General features: G+C 43.7%; 1 protein-coding gene across 1 annotated transcript in view; it reads left to right on the forward strand.

Annotated features, from left to right (window-relative positions):
* Positions 1-15,931, forward strand: part of LOC132775617 (collagen alpha-1(VII) chain-like) — a 92,526-nt gene extending 76,595 nt beyond the window's left edge. Inside the window, exons 39-53 of the mRNA XM_067468516.1 lie at positions 726-761; positions 1,140-1,172; positions 2,924-2,995; positions 3,385-3,444; positions 4,494-4,529; positions 6,732-6,812; positions 8,535-8,570; positions 8,834-8,878; positions 10,096-10,167; positions 12,223-12,258; positions 12,386-12,421; positions 13,540-13,581; positions 15,475-15,513; positions 15,782-15,817; positions 15,908-15,931. Of these exons, the coding sequence (XP_067324617.1) occupies positions 726-761; positions 1,140-1,172; positions 2,924-2,995; positions 3,385-3,444; positions 4,494-4,529; positions 6,732-6,812; positions 8,535-8,570; positions 8,834-8,878; positions 10,096-10,167; positions 12,223-12,258; positions 12,386-12,421; positions 13,540-13,581; positions 15,475-15,513; positions 15,782-15,817; positions 15,908-15,931 (684 nt within the window). The remainder of the gene's footprint in view (positions 1-725; positions 762-1,139; positions 1,173-2,923; positions 2,996-3,384; positions 3,445-4,493; positions 4,530-6,731; positions 6,813-8,534; positions 8,571-8,833; positions 8,879-10,095; positions 10,168-12,222; positions 12,259-12,385; positions 12,422-13,539; positions 13,582-15,474; positions 15,514-15,781; positions 15,818-15,907) is intronic.
* Positions 15,932-17,672: the final 1,741 nt, after the last annotated feature.

Raw genomic sequence — 17,672 nt, forward strand, 5'->3', positions numbered from 1 at the left:
TTACGTTCAGCAAAGGAAAGGAGGGGTCCTCTCACCTCTGCTGGAGTCTACCGGATACCATGCTGCTGTGGAAAAGTCTCCAGAGGGACCACGAAATGCAGCAGCATTGCCCAAACAGGAATCAAGGAAAGACACTGCAGACTGCTCCAACCAGAGAAGTCAGCCATAGCAGAGCACCTGATGAACCAACCTGGACACAGCATATTATTTGAGAACACAGAAATGCTGGACCACTCTCACAACCACCATGTCAGACTACACAGAGAAGCCATTGAAATCCACAAGCATGTGGACAATGTCAACAGAAAGGAGGAAACCATGAAAATGAACAAAATCTGGCTACCAATATTTTAAAAACCTCTAAAATTATAACAGTAAATAAAGAACAACACTCAAACACAGGGGAACTCCAGACAAGAAACAATTAGGGACAGCTAATCACCTCTCAACAAAGGATTCCCCCAGGCAGTAATATATAGCCTATAAAACCTACAACAACCCAATTATGTTTAGACTTGGTTCCCATTTCCAAGGTATCTCATTGCATATGTATTTGCAAATACAGGTATGCCAGGATAAAAATCCAAAACACTTCTGGTCCAGAGCATTTTGGATACGTGATACTCAAACTGTTAAGATCCACATGCAGGCCTATTATGCAACACTGTGCTGTACTGCTATGGCCAATACTATGTGACTCAATGAGACTATTCTCTCTTTGTCAGGGCATCCAAGGATTTCCTGGGGCTCCAGCAATGGGAGTAAGTCTAATTTTGTACCTCTAGAGAAGGAGACTCCACTGCATTTGTTCCAGATGGTCAATATCCTCTTTGAATTGTAAAAAAGCACGAGTTTCGTCCCATGTTTCGACAACATTGAGTCATAGAAGCTAAAGGGATGTCAAATTGCATTAATTCAACAGCATAGATGCACGTTTCATGCTTTGTCAATGTTGCCTGGAAAGGTATCCAATATGGGCCAATGAATAATGAAAGCCCAGTCTAAATAAAAAAGGCTAAAATGAAGTAAAGAGAGAACTAGTGTAGCATGGAAGAGCAATAGTCATTTGAATGCAGAAATCCCATTATTTCTATCTAGGACTGATTTGCAAGTCTCTTACATGGGCTCTTAATCCACAGGTGGTGGGACCCACAGGCAAGAAAGGTTCCAGGGTAAGTACATGGAAATATATGATTTTCCAAGTGCAAAAAATGAGGGTCATCACAACAATGTGAGATCTAGTGCTGATATTATACACTTGCTTCCCTCTCCAGACCACTCTGGATTTTAGTGTGAACTTTAAAGGAGCCATGCAAAGAATTGGATGTATTTGAATGGCATGCATTTAGCCTTGCACACAGCCCTATATCCCAGAATATCATGGCAGAAAATCCCACAATATCTGCTTTGAACTGGGTTATCTGAGTCCACACTCAGATAATATGGGATTTCCTGCCTTGATATTCTGGGATATAGGGCTGTGTGGAAGGGCCTTAAATCTCCCAGAGGCACCAGATTCCCATCTGATCTTGGAAGCTAAGCAGGGTCACCCCCGGTTAATACTTGGGTGGGAGACTGCCAATGAATCCTAGGTACTGTGGGCTATATTTAAGAGGAAGGAATTCCCAAAGCTATCTCTGAATCTTTCTTGCCTAAGAAAACCCTACAGAATTAATTGGATCATTCTAAATCAAGAGGCTCTTAAAAGCACACAAACATACCCACACACAGTGTTTTGTATCTTGAAATGCTCTTAATGGTGGCTACGTTCAACGTCAACTCAAGACTCTGATGTTAGGGCAGCAGGTAAGATGTTTGGGAGCTATCCAGCATGCTGAATTCTCTCTCCAATGCCCAGTGCCTTGAATGGTTTCACAAATCATGAGTTTTAGGGGACATTTCAAACTTCCTGGACCAAAGACAAGAGTTATTCCTAAAGACAGTGTCCTTATGGCACTTTGGGTAGCTCCTTTCAAGTTCAAACCAAAATCCAGAGTGGATTGATGGTCCTTAATGACATCAAAGCTACTATTTGTGTCAGAGAACACTCTTTTGTCCTGAAATCTGTCTTTAAATATGGGTGTTTTAATGGTCTGTTTTATCTATGTATTTTACTGTGCCGTACATTAAAAAATAAATAGAGAGCTATATCTCCCTCTTCTCCTTCTCCTCCTTCTTCTCATTCCTCTTCTCTTTCTTCTTCTTGTCTTTCCCCCTTTTTCCTTCTTCTCTATATCCACCTCCTCCTTCTCTTTTCCCTCCTCTTTTTTCTCCATTTCCATCTCCTTCTTTTCCTCTTCTTCCTTCCTCTTCCTTCTCCTCCTCCTCCCCTTCTCCTCTTTTTCTCCCTCTTCTCCTCTTTCACATTCTTCTCCTTCCCCTCCTCCTTATCCTTCTTCTCCTTTTCTTCCTCCTCCTCCTCCCTCTTCTCCTCCACCTCTTCCTCCTTCTCCTCCTCCTCCTCCTCCTTCCCTTCTCCTTCTCTTTTTTCTCCTCCTTCTCCTCCTCCTTCTGGTTCTCCTCCTCCTTGTTCTCCTTTTCCTCCTCCTCCTTCTCCTCTATCTCCTTCTCCTCTGTCACTTTTCCCTCCCCCCCTTCTCCTCTTTTTTCTCCCTCTTTTCCTCCTTCACATTCTTCTCGTTCTTCTCCTCCTTCTGCCCCTTCTCTTTTTCTTCTTCCTCCTCCTCCTCTCTCTTCTCCTCTGCCTCTTCCTCCTTCTCCTTCTCCTTCTCCTTCCCCTCTTGTTTTCTCCTTCTCCTCCTTCTGGCTCTCCTCTTCCTCTTTGTTCTCCTTTTCCTTCTTCTCCCCCATCTCCTTCTCCTCCATCACCTTTTCCTCCTCGTCCTTTTCCTCCTCCTTCTTCATTCTTTGGACATTGTTCAAGTTTCAATATGTTTTCCCCCTTTTTTGATCTTTTCTCCAGGGAGATATTGGGCCAGTGGGTCCTTCAGGTCCAAAAGGAGAACAAGGAAAACAAGGAGAAAAAGGAGAGAAGGTATTTTCATTGCATGATTCCATGTCTCTCCGAAGTTGAATGTGAGTCACGGGTGGGCTGTAACAGCTAAAAAGGCAATGCGATACTCGGTTGCAACCATAGGAGTACAGTCAGCTCTCCACATGTACAGCTTTGATTTTTGAGTATTGGATTCTCCACAGATTTGATTACATTGTTCCTTCTGGAGATGCCTAGGCCCTTCAGTATCACTCTGCTCAACTTCTATAAAGCCGTAGAGTTGCATCTGAACTTTGATCAGATTACAACCCAGAACTGATTAAATCCGCCAGTAATATAGAAGCCATCAACCATAAGTTCCCTCTTAAACATCCTTCAATCTAGGCTGAAAAATCCTTAAACCAGGCTCTCTTTTGTCTTGACCTTTACAGGGAAGTCCCGGGTTTGGCATTCCAGGTCAACTGGGATTGAAAGGGGAACCAGGAGAGAGGGTGAGTTGGACCAAGTTCCACCTCAGAGGTGTATTTATCACAAGCTTTTTCATACTTACTTAAGCAATCCCTCGTTGTCTGAGTAGGATTGTCTTCCAAGATCGGTGTACTAGCAGTGGGTCCATAGGTGACTGTGGAGCCCTATTCTTGATCTGCATGTTCTCTTGCAGTGAGGGCATTGGTTTCCAGATGAAAGGCGGTCCCAGTCGAGGTTGGCTTGATGCACCTTCCTCTTGGCACATTTGTCTCTTTCACCCTCTGTTCATGCCTCTTCATATTCTGCAGCACTGCTGGTCACAGCTGACCTCCAGCTGGAGTGCTCAAGGGCCAGGGCTTCCCAGTTCTCAGTTCTCTATGCCAGAGATTTTAAGGTTGGCTTTGAGCCCGTCTTTAAATCTCTTTTCCTGTCCACCAACATTCCATTTTTCGTTCTTGAGTTCAGAATAGAGCAACTGCTTTGGGAGACGGTGGTCGGGCATCCGGACAATGTGGCTGGTCCAGCAGAGTTGATGGCGGAGGAGCATTGATTGTGGTCTTTGCTTCTTCCAGCACACTGACATTTGTCCACCTGTCTTCCCAAGAGATTTGCAGGATTTTTCAGAGGCAATGCTGATGGAATCGCTCCAGGAGTTGCATGTGACATCTGTAGATAGTCCACATCTTGCAGGCGTATAGCAGGCTGGGAGGACAATAGCTTTATAAACAAGCATCTTGGTATCCATACGGATGTCCTGGTCCTCAAACACTCTGTGCTTTGTTCGGAAAAATGCTGCACTTGCAGAGCTCAGGCTTTTTCTAGGCAGAGTTTGTTCAGAGGGAGTTTGCCATTGCCTCCCTTTGAGGCTGAGAGAGTATGACTTGCCCAAGCCTGAGGTTTGCAACCTCAACGAATGCATGTTTGGGCTTCAACATTGGTGAATTTCCATGACCAAGTGGAGATTTAAACCCTGATCTTCATTTTCGTAGTCCAAAGATCAACTTACTACACTGTGCTGGCTTTTGAGAGAATAAGTTTGGAATAGTTAACCTTTATGTTTTCATTTAAACAGGGCAATGTTGGTTTATCTGGGAAACCTGGGCCAAAGGTGAGCATGAAAGCAAGCAGTGCAATGTTCTAAAATGACAGAAAGTTATGTGTGACAACAGGGTTTAAGAGGATCTCTCAGGGAGAATTCAGGCTTGGTTTGCTCTGGGACCCCTAGATTTATATTTTTAGTGGTTTCTGGTATCCACACAACTCTTCCAGATCCATGTCTCAAATGAATTTATTTTCTTCCTATCAACTTGCTTTCCTCTTGCTTTCCTCCATACGATGCTGTGGACAATCCTAATTTTAGAATCATAGAATCATAGAATCAAAGAGTTGGAAGAGACCTCCTGGGCCATCCAGTCCAACCCCATTCTGCCAAGAAGCAGGAATATTGCATTCAAAGCACCCCTGACAGATGGCCATCAGCCTCTGTTTAAAAGCTTCCAAAGAAGGAGCCTCCACCACACTCCGAGCAGAGAGTTCCACTGCTGAACGGCTCTCACAGTCAGGAAGTTCTTCCTCATGTTCAGATGGAATCTCCTCTCTTGTAGTTTGAAGCCATTATTCCATTGCGTCCTAGTCTCCAGGGAAGCAGAAAACAAGCTTGCTCCCTCCTCCCTGTGGCTTCCTCTCACATATTTATACATGGCTATCATATCTCCTCTCAGTCTTCTCTTCTTCAGGCTAAACATGTCCAGCTCCTTAAGCCGCTCCTCATAGGGCTTGTTCTCCAGACCCTTGATGCACACAGATCCAAGTCAGGTGGCCTTTTGCAGTTGACAGATCGTGATTTTGTCAATGTGTATTGTTTCCAAATGCCAGCTGAGATCTTTTGGTACAACACCAAGTGTGCCGATGACCACTGGGACCACCTGGACTGGTTTATGGCAGAGCCTTTTATTATTTATTATTTATTATAATTAATAATTATGTATTATTTATTTATTTATTATAGCCCTGAGTCGCTTTTGGGCTGAAAGAGACGGGATAAAAATGTGGTAAATAAATGATATTTCTATCTCTCCTTTCTCAGTCTGAAGGAGACTCAAGGCAGCTTACAAGTTGGCAGCAATTTGATGCCATAACAATCCACAGTGTACAATTAAAAATATTTAAAGCAACATTACAAAATCAATACAAAACTATTAAAAACATAAAATAACCAAAGTCTTCCTGTTAATCACATTTTCCGGTAGCATCGTCTAACCCATTCCATAATTCCATATTTGTCTATTGCCCTTCATTTCCAAAAGCTTCAAAGCTTTTGGAAAGCTTCAAAGAGCCAGGTTTTTACTTTTTTCTGGAAGGTCAGGAGTGGGGGTGTGGATCAAATATTCCTAGGGAGGGAGTTACATAGCTGATGGGCCACCACTGAGAAGGTCCCGTCTCTCATACCCGCCAGATGTATCTGCGAAGAAGGCGGGATCGAGAGCAGGGCCTCCCCTAGATGGTTCATAGGAAGAGGTATGTTCAGGCAGGTAAGCTGGACAGGAACTGTTTGGGGCTTTATAAGCTCATGTAAGCCACCCCAAGTCCCCTTTGGGGAGATGGTGGCGGGTATAAATAAAGTTTAATCGTTTAAAGCCAGCACTTTGAATTGTGCCTCGTAGCAAACTAGCAGCCAGTGGAGTTGGCGCAACAGAGTTGTGTGCTCCCTGAGTGCTGCTCCAGTTAATAACTTGACTGCTGCTCGTTGGACCATTTGAAGCTTCCAAACAGTCTTCAGAGGCAGCTCCATGTAGAGCACACTGCAGTAGTCTATATGGGTTGTAACCAGAGCATGGACTACCGTGGCCAAGTCAGACTTCCCAGGGTATGGGCACAGTTGGCACACAAGCTTTAATTGTGCGAAAGCTCCTCTGGTCACTGTTGAAACCTGAGGTTCCAGGCTCAACAATGAATCCAGGTTCACTCCCAAGCTGCGAACATGCGTCTTCAGGGGGAGTGTAACCCCGTCCAACACAGGCTGTAACCCTATGCCCTGTTCGGCCTTGCAACTGACCAGGAGTACCTCCGTCTTGTCTACCGATTCCTTAGTAGCAGGTGGGAAGGAGTGACAGAGTTGGTCATCATGTGCATATTGGTGACACTGCACCCTGAAACTCCAGATGATCTCCTCCAGTGGCTTCATGTAGATGTTAAACAACATGGGGGGGGGGGGGCAATATTGATCCCTGTGGGACCCCACAGGACAATGGCTGCAGGGTTGAGCAGATGTCCCCCAACAACACCTTCTGTTGCAAACTTTTCATTGCAGGGTGAAATTGGTCCTAAGGGTGATAAAGGAGATCCAGGACAACCAGGAAAACCAGGAGAGCCTGGCCTAAGAGGTAAAGATGTAAGTAGAAACATGTAGCAGGGGAGGCATCTCTGTGATTTCTAAATGAAGGACAGAGGGGGCAAATGGGCCAAATGTTTAGGAGAGCTTTCCAATAGGCATGGGTAATCCATGGTTCGAAATGTTTCTAAAGTACTTACAAAATTAGGGGGCGCTGGTGCTTTGCTTCTTTAGTGTTTCTAAAATTCTGGTGGTGAAAATTTCAGAACTCTAACAAAACTTTCAAAATTTCATTATAAATGGCAGTTCCTAATTGGTTATGTCATAAAAATTGCCAATAATGAAAGAATAATGAAATTTTGAAAGTTTTGTTAGAGTTCTGAAACTTTCACCACCAGAACTTTAGCAACACAGCGTCCCCTAGTTTTGTAAGTACTTTAGAACCATTTAGAACCATGGATTGCCCATGCCTACTTTCCAAACTTTTCATGTTGGTGGCAAAGTTTTTAGACACACATCCTTACACAACAAAGTAATTCAGTTTTGTTTGCAAAACTGAATTACTTATATGAAATGTAAGTGTGTGTGTGTGTGTATCTATCTATCTATCTATCTATCTATCTATCTATCTACTCTATATGCGCGCACACACACACACAAACACACACATACATATACCGTATATTCCGGCATATAAGACGACTGGGAGTATAAGATGACCCCCACCTTTCCAGTTAAAATATAGAGTTTGGGATATAAGACTACCCCTCTTCCAATAACACACCAAATAAAAATTGTAAAAGCATCACATTTGATTTAAATATGGTAACTTTCCTATTACTGTACCTCCTTCTCTGCCTCTCAGATCTCGCACATGTGCACCTGCAGCACTTCACTGCAGTCTTCAGGAGCGAGATCTGAGAAGCAGAGAAGGAGGTACGGTAATAGGATACAAGGCCGGGCCAGACAGGTAAAAGAGTTGTGTTTTTCTGGGCTCAGAGGCACTCTATCTCTTTTTTCCTTACTCCGGGCACCCCAGACACCTGCAGCTTGCTCCGCCCTTCACTTACACCTTCCCAGTGAGGCGCCCCTTCACCTCACCATCGGGACCGCATTAAGTCCACGAATCCTGATGAATGGATTTTTTTCTACCGTACTTGTACAGCAATAATACTTGTAATGCATTCATACAGTTGCTGCATATGGCAGGGACATGGCCACTGCCATTTTTGAGCTCCCCCCACAATATGCAGCAACCACAGATTCTCCAATCCGGATTGGAAGTTTCAGCATCCACTTTATAAGATGACTCCTGGCATATAAGACGACTCCCGCGTATAAGACAACTGCTGACTTTTGAGAAGATTTTCTTGGGTTAAGAAGTAGTCTTATACACCAGAATATACTGTATATATAGATGCGCGCGCACACACACACTTACATTTCATATAATCTTTACTGTATTAAGTAGGTTTGGATTTTTTTTCTTTTACACTTATGAACTTGATTCTTGATTCTTGTGGAGATTCCTCTATGGCCACTCCATATGGTCCATCACAAGCATAATTGTCAAGGAGATTCTCTTAATTAGAAACTAATCCATTGTAATGCCTATCCTGGTATTACACTGATGACCCTCGATATTTTAGCCAAAGATACATTGGCATTGACATTTGGAACAGTAAGTAATAACCAAGACACCCAAAGGGGTAACAGCGATACACATAATCGAGATAGTACACCGTAAACATAGTGTAAACAGAAACTTTGCATTTGTTCCAGGGAGAACCAGGAAACAAGGGAGAGCCTGGAGTTCAGGTAAAGCCCAGAGAAACTAGCTTGCTTCTTTTGATTCCATTGCAGCACAGTGGATTGCATCCTACATAAATCTCAAATCAGCCAAATTTGAAAAGAGATGTGTCATGATGTCATATCTAATTACATCAAGCACACTGATGCATCCCATGGAGGGGATGCAAGAGCCAAAATGCGGGGTCACCTGCATTTCCCCATCCCTTTTCTGCAAAATTTATGTTGTAAAAATAGCATTGTAATGACGGTGAATCCTTCTGTATTTTTAGGGGGAAGGAGGTGTTCCTGGAGAGCAAGGAGAGAGAGGAGCCCGGGTAAGGAATCTCTCTGGGACCCGTATTGCTGGGTATAAATTGATGCATTTCCCTGAATGTTCCAGTTCCCAGTCCTCATTTTCTATGGAAACTTAGGCAAAACACCTCCCGAAGGATCAAAGCTGCTGCAGAAGGGGGGATTTGGCATGTGCAGGTTGTCCTTTAGACGTAGTAAGAAAGAGTATCCTATGCAATATTGATCTTGGAAATTCTAATGTTTTGGACCACAATGCACAGAAGCTGAAGATCCAGTCCAACGAAGTAAATTTTCCAAGTTCTCATTGCAAGCTACCTTATAGCTCATCGAGCTGTGCTTCAGAACATGCTGAAGGGTTTTGCGTAGGGTGCATCTACACCAGTGGTTCTCAACCTATGGGTCCCCAGGTGATTTGGACTACAATTGCTATTGCTATTGTTTTCTGCTTTACCTGTTTTATTTGCTATGTATTGTATTGTTGTATTGTGTTGGGCTCCGGCCTGTTGTAAGCCGCATCGAATCCCTTGGGAGATGCTAGCGGGGTACAAATAAAGTTATAATAATAATATTATAATAATAATACAACTCCCAGAAATCCCAGCCAGTTTACCAACTGTTAGGATTTCTGGGAGTTGAAGGCCAAAACATCTGGAGATCCACAGGTTGAGAACCACTGATATACACCATGCCTTACTATAGGTGAACTATAAATTGAGTATCCATGCCAAGTTTGGTCCAGATCCATCATTGTTTAAGTCCACAGTGCTCTCTGGATGTAGGTAAACTACAACTCCAAAAACTCAATGCCCACCAAACCCTTCCAGTATTTTCTGTTGGTCATGGCGTTTCTGTGTGCCAAGTTTGGTTCAATTCCATCACTGGTGTTTAGAATGCTCTTTATTATAGGTGAACTATCTATCCCATCAACTACAACTCCCAAATGACAAACTCAGTCAGCCCTCCCCCAACCCCACCAATATTCAAATTTGGGCATATTGGGTATTTGTGCCAAATTTGGTCCATTGAATGAAAACACATCCAGCATATCAGATATTTACATTAAAATTCATAACAGTAGCAAAATTACAGTTATGAAGTAGCAACAAAAATAATTTTATGTTTGGGGGTCACCACAATATACGGAACTGTATTAAGGGATTGCGGCATTAGGAAGATTGAGAAACACTGCCTTAGTGCCATGAGATCTCTGTTGCCCATGGTCCCCTCTTTCTTTCTGCAGGGCCCAACCGGTCTTCCAGGGCGTCCCGGAGAACGCGGGATGAAAGGAGATGCAGGGGATCCTGGAAAGGATGTAAGCTGCTTGCTAAGGAAGTGGTGCCAAGGAATCGTGGTGGCTTCTGTGCCAGTAATGCTTCTGGGCTTCAGTCTTCATTGAATATTTTATTTATTTATTTACAGTTCTTATATTCCGCCCTTCTCACCCCGCAGGGGACTCAGGGCGGATTACAGTCAACACATATATAGCAAACATTCAATGCCAGTTTGACAAACAACATTTAACACACAAATACACCAAGGCTATTTAACTTTTTTCTGGCCGCCAGGGGAGCTGCTGCTTTTCATCGTCCATCAACGACACCGATGAAGTTCTTCCGCATTCCACATTCCCCGGAGTCTTTTTCTTTATGGCCTCATAAATTAGTTAAATTTAGCCTCCCACACTAGGTGGTACCTTATTTTCCTACTTGACAGATGCAACTGTCTTTCAGGTTGCAAAGGTCGACAACGGGCTACACAATGGCTGGACACCCACTCCAGCCCGGGCTGGCTTCGAACTCATGACCTTTTGGTCAGAGTGATCTTAATGCAGCTGACAGTCAGCCAGCTGCGCCACATTAGAGCCTGTCAGATGCCTTGTGTTGGAAGGAGGGATCGATAACACTATGTAACAACATTTGGAAAATGTTCTGTTCCGGGTTTGAAAGTGTTATTTCCTGTTACTTGTGTGGTGCTTATTTTGAAAGTAGTTGTTCTACTCCAGAAACTTTGTTGTTGTGGTTGCCACAAACTAGGTTGAATTGGTTGAGACTCGATGAAAATTAGTTGTGATTCATTGAAAAACTATAGCAAAATGTGCTGCAGGATATAGAATCCTAGAGTTGGAAGAGACCTCATGGGCCATCCAGTCTAACCCCATTCTGCCAAGAAGCAGGAAAATTGCATTCAAAGCACCCCCAACTGATGTCCATCCAGTCTCTGTTTAAAAGCTTCCAAATAATAATAATAATAATAATAATAATAATAATAATAATAAAAACAACTTTATTTGTACCCCGCTATCATCTCCCCAAGGGACTCAGTGCGGCTTACATGAGGCTGAGCTCACAATACAACAATAAAAACAATAGCCACACTAATACAAACAATAAATAAAACTCATAAACAGAAAATAAGCAATAAACATTAACAATAACACAGCGATGTTTAAAAACCTATGGCTGGGCCAAATGTAATAATTAAAATTTTAAAAATAATGCTGGGCATGACCAGATGACATATAACCAGGATAGAAATTTTGAAGAGGGATGGAGCATGCAGACAATCCTAGATCACTAATAAGGTGTGTTTAGGGACATATTGCTAGGAGTTTCCGTATTCTGGGAAGGCACACTGGAACAACCACGTTTTCAGACTCCTCCTAAAGACTGCCAGCATTGGGGCATGTCTGATGTCCCTGGGGAGTGAGTTCCAGTGTCGAGGGGCCACCACCAAGAAGGCCCTGTCCCTCGTCCCCACCAATTGCGCAGGTGGGATCGTGAGCAGGGCCTCTCCAGATGAACGAAGAGATCATGTGGGTTCATATACAGAGATGCGGTCACGCAGGTAGGCGGGTCCAAAACCGTTTAGGGCTTTGTAGGTAAGCACCTGCACCTTGAATTGGGACCAGTAAATGAATGGCAGCCAATGGAGCTCCTTAAACAGGAGGATTGACCGCTCCCTGTAAGGAGCACAAGTTAACAACCTGGCCACCACTCATTGGACCAATTGAAATTTCCGGGCCGTTTTCAAGGGTAGCCCCATGTAGAGTGCATTACAGTAGTCCAATCTGTAGTCCAAAAGAAGGAGCTCCACTGCTGAACAGCTCTCACAGTTAGGAAGTTCTTCCTGATGTTCAGATGGAATATCCTTATCACAACAACAAAGTTTTTGAAGTTTAATATGCTTTTTCCATGTTTTTATGATAGAACCAATTAGGAAATGACATTTGTAAACCAGGAACAAAAATCATGTTACATAGTGTAATTGATCCATTAATTGATTGATTGCATGCAGCTGTGAAGGATATAGTTAACTCCCTTAGATCTGCAAATACTTGATACTTTCCTGTCTCTCATTCTTCTCATAGGGAGTCACTGGAGAAAAAGGAGACAAGGGAGAATCTGTAGGTTTGCTTATTTTGCTTGCTAGCCCCACATAAGAACACATTGAAGTACTGTGATAGCAGTCATCATTCATCTCTTGCTTTGTACTTCATTGCATTGTTGTGTATGTGTTTTGTTTCTTTGCAGGGACAGCCTGGACCTCCAGGAATGCCTGGAGAAACTGTGAGTAATTATTCCGTCCCTTCAGGGAAAAATATTCCAAGGCAAAGTATCAACTGGTGGCTCCCATGTCAATGCACCAAAGAGTCCGATCCAGGTTTTAGGTGGCTTTAAAGGAGCTCTCCAAGGTCCTGAACATAATTGAGACTGTTAGAAACTGCTTGAAAACCTGGAGTGGATTTTCAACTTTCCTGGCATGGGAGCCACATAACCTACTATGCTGAGTAGACCTTGACATATGCGAGTTGTAGCTCCTGGGATGTATAGTTCACCTACAATCAAAGAGCATTCTGAACTCCACCAATGGTGGAATTGAACCAAACATGGCATACAGGACTCCCATGACCAACAGAAAATACTAGAAGTGTTTGGTGGGCATTGACCTTGAGTTTGGGAGCTGTAGTTCATCTACATCCAGAGAGCACTGTGGACTCAAACAATGATGGATCTGGACCAAACTTGGCACAAATATTCCATATGCCCAAATATGAACATGATGGAATTGAACCAAATATGGCACACAGAATTCCCACGACGAACAGAAAATATAGATCAGTGATTGGTTGGGGGGGGGGGCACCAAAATACTGTTTGCTTACTGTTGAAAATTACCTAGGGCCACCTCTGCCAATACCTCTGACAATGCAGGAGAATGGAGCCCCTGAAGTTTCCCCATTTGCACAATTACTTAACGAAAAGTAATAAAAAAGGAGTTAACTCGTTATAGTTACGATACGGACCCTGTCCAATTTCAGAAACACTTTCAGAATTATTTTTCCCCACCCCCAAATTTCATAATGAGTTTTGAAAATTTTTCATTCATCAAACAGGCCTACTGGGTAGTGGTCTCCCATCCATGTATTAACCAGGACTGGCCCTGCTTAGCTTCCAAGATCAGACAGGATTTGGTCTCTTTGGTGTACGACATAAATCTTAAATAGTCATTTGGGTCTGCACTTGTTGGGATTTAGAATGAGGTCCCAAAGAGCTCCTTGGCATTTCTATGCAAACTTTGGGGATTTGTCTTTAGTCATGAGTGGGCAACTGCAAGGCATGTCTTTACTATAAAAGGGGCTTTCACACCTTCCCTCCTGCTTATTACTGTCTCTCTGATAATTCCAGGTTCTTCCTCTGGAAAACGGCATCACCCTCAAAGGAGAGAAGGTATCGTCCATCCTCCCATCCCTATCATTCGCCAGTGGTCTTCGTTGGCATTTGCCACTTGCAGAAAAGTTGGGGAACTGGCATTAGACTAGAGGGCATTTTAGGCTGAAGACCCAAATTCTGACTACATTTCCTAGTTTAAGTAGGCCTTTCCTAAGCCTAATAGAGACTTTAGGCTCCGGCAAAATTGCCTTGTACATGGAGGACATGGAGATTTTTATCCAAGACCTTTATTTCAAAATTAGGGGGCCCTAGATAATCTTGTGGGCTTACAATTGGACCAGGACTTCATAGGTGATTTTACAGACTAGTTCCCAATAGACCTCATTGATATTATTGAGCTGTGTATATATTTCTCTTAGGAGGCCCCGGTGGCGCAGTGGGTTAAAGCACTGAGCTGCTGAGCTTGTTGATCAAAAGGTCACAGGTTCGATTCCGGGGAGCGGCGTGAGCTTCCGCTGTCAGCCCTAGCTTCTGCCAACCTAGCAGTTCGAAAACATGCAAATGTGAGTAGATCAATAGGTACCACTCTGGAGGGAAGGTAACGGCGCTCCGTGCAGTCATGCCGGCCACATGACCTTGGAGGTGTCTACGGACAACGCCGGCTCTTCGGCTTAGAAATGGAGATGAGCACCACACCCCAGAGTCAGACATGACTGGACTTAATGTCAGGGGACTACCTTTACCTTTACTATATATTTCTCTTACTGTTTTGAAACCATCAGTCATGTGAAGTCAATGGCAGAATTATATTTCTTTCCAGGAATCTCCAAGATAGTTTTAAACCACAGAAATGTGGGTCCTGTTGACCCTCCAAGTGACCATAGTCACCCTCCAACTGACCCTCCAAGTGGTTAAAACATCTAGCCACAAATCCAGAGCTTGGGTGCCCTTCATTCCACCGGAATCTGTCACGGCAAACACCGGATTTCTGTGAAATGAAGCCCACCAGGCATGGAATTCTTCATCCCCCTTTAAGACGTGTTCACAAAGACCTCCCCAAAGCAGAGATTTTATGGTGTCTCCAATTGCCTCTACATTGTGGTTGCTGCAAGAACTGAAGCAGCTTGGAAAACCCAATGCAACAATCAATGTTGTGTTGTTAGAACACTGACCTCGTCTAGGTCTCATCTGGTGCAATCATTTGTTAGGTATGTTTGATGATGATGATGATGATAATGATAATAATAATAATAATAATAGACAAAGAAAAAACATGGCTGTGGCTCACAAATGGAACTTTGAAAAAGGAGACAAAGGAGGGCCCGATTCTGGCAGCTTAAGAACAAGCCATTAGAACTAATGCTATCAAAGCCAGAATTGAAAAGTCGACAATAGATCCTGAATGTAGACTCTGCAAGGAAGCAGATGAAACAATAGATCCCATCCTCAGCTGCTGCAAGAAGATCGCACAGACTACAAGCAGAGGCTCAATACCATTTGTGCCACAAATCCCATCTGCCTGCGACAAAGAACTGGTGGGATCACAAGCCGGAAAAAGTTACAGAGAATGAACACGTCAAGCTACTCTGGGACTTCTGGATTCGGACAGACAGAGTTTTGGAGCACAAGACTCCTGACCACACGCTCGTGTTAAAAAAAAGTATGGATTGTCGATGTTGTACTTGAAACATGTTGAAACAACTGGAAAAGCTGACACGATATGAGGATTTAAAGATCGAACTGCAAAGACTCTGCATCTTGCCATAGATGCAGGTGAAACGTCAGGAGAGAATGTCTCTAGAACATGACCATATAGTAAAAAAAACAAAAAACCAAAACCTACAACTCAATTAGGCACATTTTAGACAACCCTGTGTTCCATTTCAGTGATTCCTCTTTGAATGGATGGATAATACCTTCACATGGTCTTTTTGTTTTGTTTTTCCAAAGGGAGAACCTGGACCTCCTGGCAAAAGGATGGATATCAAGGTAAACAAAGAAAAATATTGAGCAACATGATAAGAAACACTCATCCATCCATTGACAATTTTGGCAGACCTAGGAGCATTGTGGTGGCAGTTCAGTGGCTTGGTTGCTTGTACTTCAGTAGGCACTGTCTTTGGAAAGCAAAGGCAACTGCCCTCTGAACACATCTTCCTTAAGATATGGTCATTGTAGGGTTGTCATAAATCAGAAACAACTTGAAGGCATGTGACATCAAAATGAACAAGACTGTTGTGATTTCTTCCAAATATAGGATCTGGAAGACCTTTTTGAAGCTTATGGTGTCAAGGTATGTCCCCATCCTACCTATAACTACAACATGCATACTTTAAACTGTTAGATTAAACTTATTGTAGCATCAAAACTTCTTTTTGTGAAGGAAGACTCAACAGACTTTGGGTGAATGGTGGGGAGATTCAGGAAGCAGAAATAAGTCCAGATGCTACATGTCTCTACCACTGCTTTAGGTCTCTTTCTCCCAAGGATTGCCTATCTTGTTTTTCCTCTCTTTGTTTTTATTAACCTACAGCTGGCTCTTTTGAAGGAATTGACGGACCTTCTCCTCCAGGAAGGGGCTGAAATGTTGACGCAACATATCACCGCCTCCAAAAAGGGGAGAGGAAAGGCAGCCAGGAAGAAACAGGGAATCAAACAAACCATGGACTATGTGGTGAGTACCAGTATTCAGTGTCCAGTTCAAGAAAGATATTGATGTCCAGAGAAGGGACATCAACATGGTCAATGGTTTGGAAGCTGAGCTCTATAAGGAGCAGATTAGGGAGCTGGTTGTGTTTATCCTGGAGGAAAGAAGGTTGAGAGAAAGGGACATGAGAGCCATGTTTCAGTATTTGAAAGGAGGTTACATTGTGGAAAGAGTGAGCTTGCTTTCTGCTGCTCTAGAGACTAGGACACATGGTACTATAGATTCAAACTCCAGGAAAAGAGAGTCCATCTACAGTGTAGGGCAGGCATGGGCAAACTTTCTAGCTTGGGGGTCACATGCTAGCACTCCCTGCTTAGGAGGAAGAAGACGCAGGTTCGCAGCTTGGGAGTGATCCTGGACTCATCGCTGAGCCTGGAACCCCAGGTTTCAGTGGTGGCCGGGAGAGCTTTTGCACAATTAAAACTTGTGCGCCAGCTGCGCCCGTACCTTGAGAAGCCAGATCTGGCCACGGTGGTCCACGCTCTTGTCACATACCGGCTGGATTACTGCAACGCACTCTACGTGGGGTTGCCTTTGAAGACTGCTCGGAAACTACAACTAGTCCAGCGAACAGCAGCCAGATTGCTCACCGGAGCGACGTACAGGGAGCATACCACCCCCCCTGTTGTGTCAGCTCCATTGGCTGCCGATCCAATTCCGAGCACAATTCAAAGTGCTGGTTTTGACCTACAAAACCCTATACGGTTCCGGCCCAGTGTATTTGTCCGAACGGATCTCCCTCTATGTCCATCTCGAAGCTTAAGATCTTCTGGGGAGGCCCTGCTCTCGACCCCGCCACTGTCACAAGTGAGGCTGGTGGGGACGAGGAACAGGGCCTTCTCAGTGGTGGCCCCCCACCTGTGGAACTCACTCCCCGGGGAGATTAGATCGTCATCTTCCCTTTTGGCGTTTAGGAAAAAACTGAAGACCTGGATCTGGGATCAAGCCTTTGGTCATTCTGACAGCTAACTGAAGGATCTGATGATAGACAAGGACAAATGGAATGGAATGGATATATGGACTCTGAACCCTGAGCATGAGACTGTTTTATTATTTTATTATGTACTGATGTTTTTAATTAATTGTTGAATTGTTTGTATTTGTATTGCTTGTGAATTGTCTTGGGCATCTAATTGTGCCCCCACTGTAAGCCGCCCTGAGTCCCCCTCGGGGTGAGAAGGGCGGGGTATAAGTAAATGAAATAAATAAATAAAAATAAATAAAGGGAAGGAGAAAGGAAAGAGAGAAGGAAGGAAAGACAAAAGGATGAAGGAAGAAGGAAAGGGTGGAAGGGAAGAATGGAAGGAAGGAAAGGAGGAAGGAAAAGAGAGAAGGAAGGAAAGACAAAAGGATGAAGGAAGAATGCAAGGGAAGAATGGAAGGAAGGAGAAAGAGGGAGAGCTGGAGGAAAGAGGGAAGGAAGGATGAAAGGATAGAAGAA

The sequence above is a fragment of the Anolis sagrei genome, chromosome 5 (assembly GCF_037176765.1).
Source record: "Anolis sagrei isolate rAnoSag1 chromosome 5, rAnoSag1.mat, whole genome shotgun sequence".
Classification (NCBI taxonomy): domain Eukaryota; kingdom Metazoa; phylum Chordata; class Lepidosauria; order Squamata; family Dactyloidae; genus Anolis; species Anolis sagrei.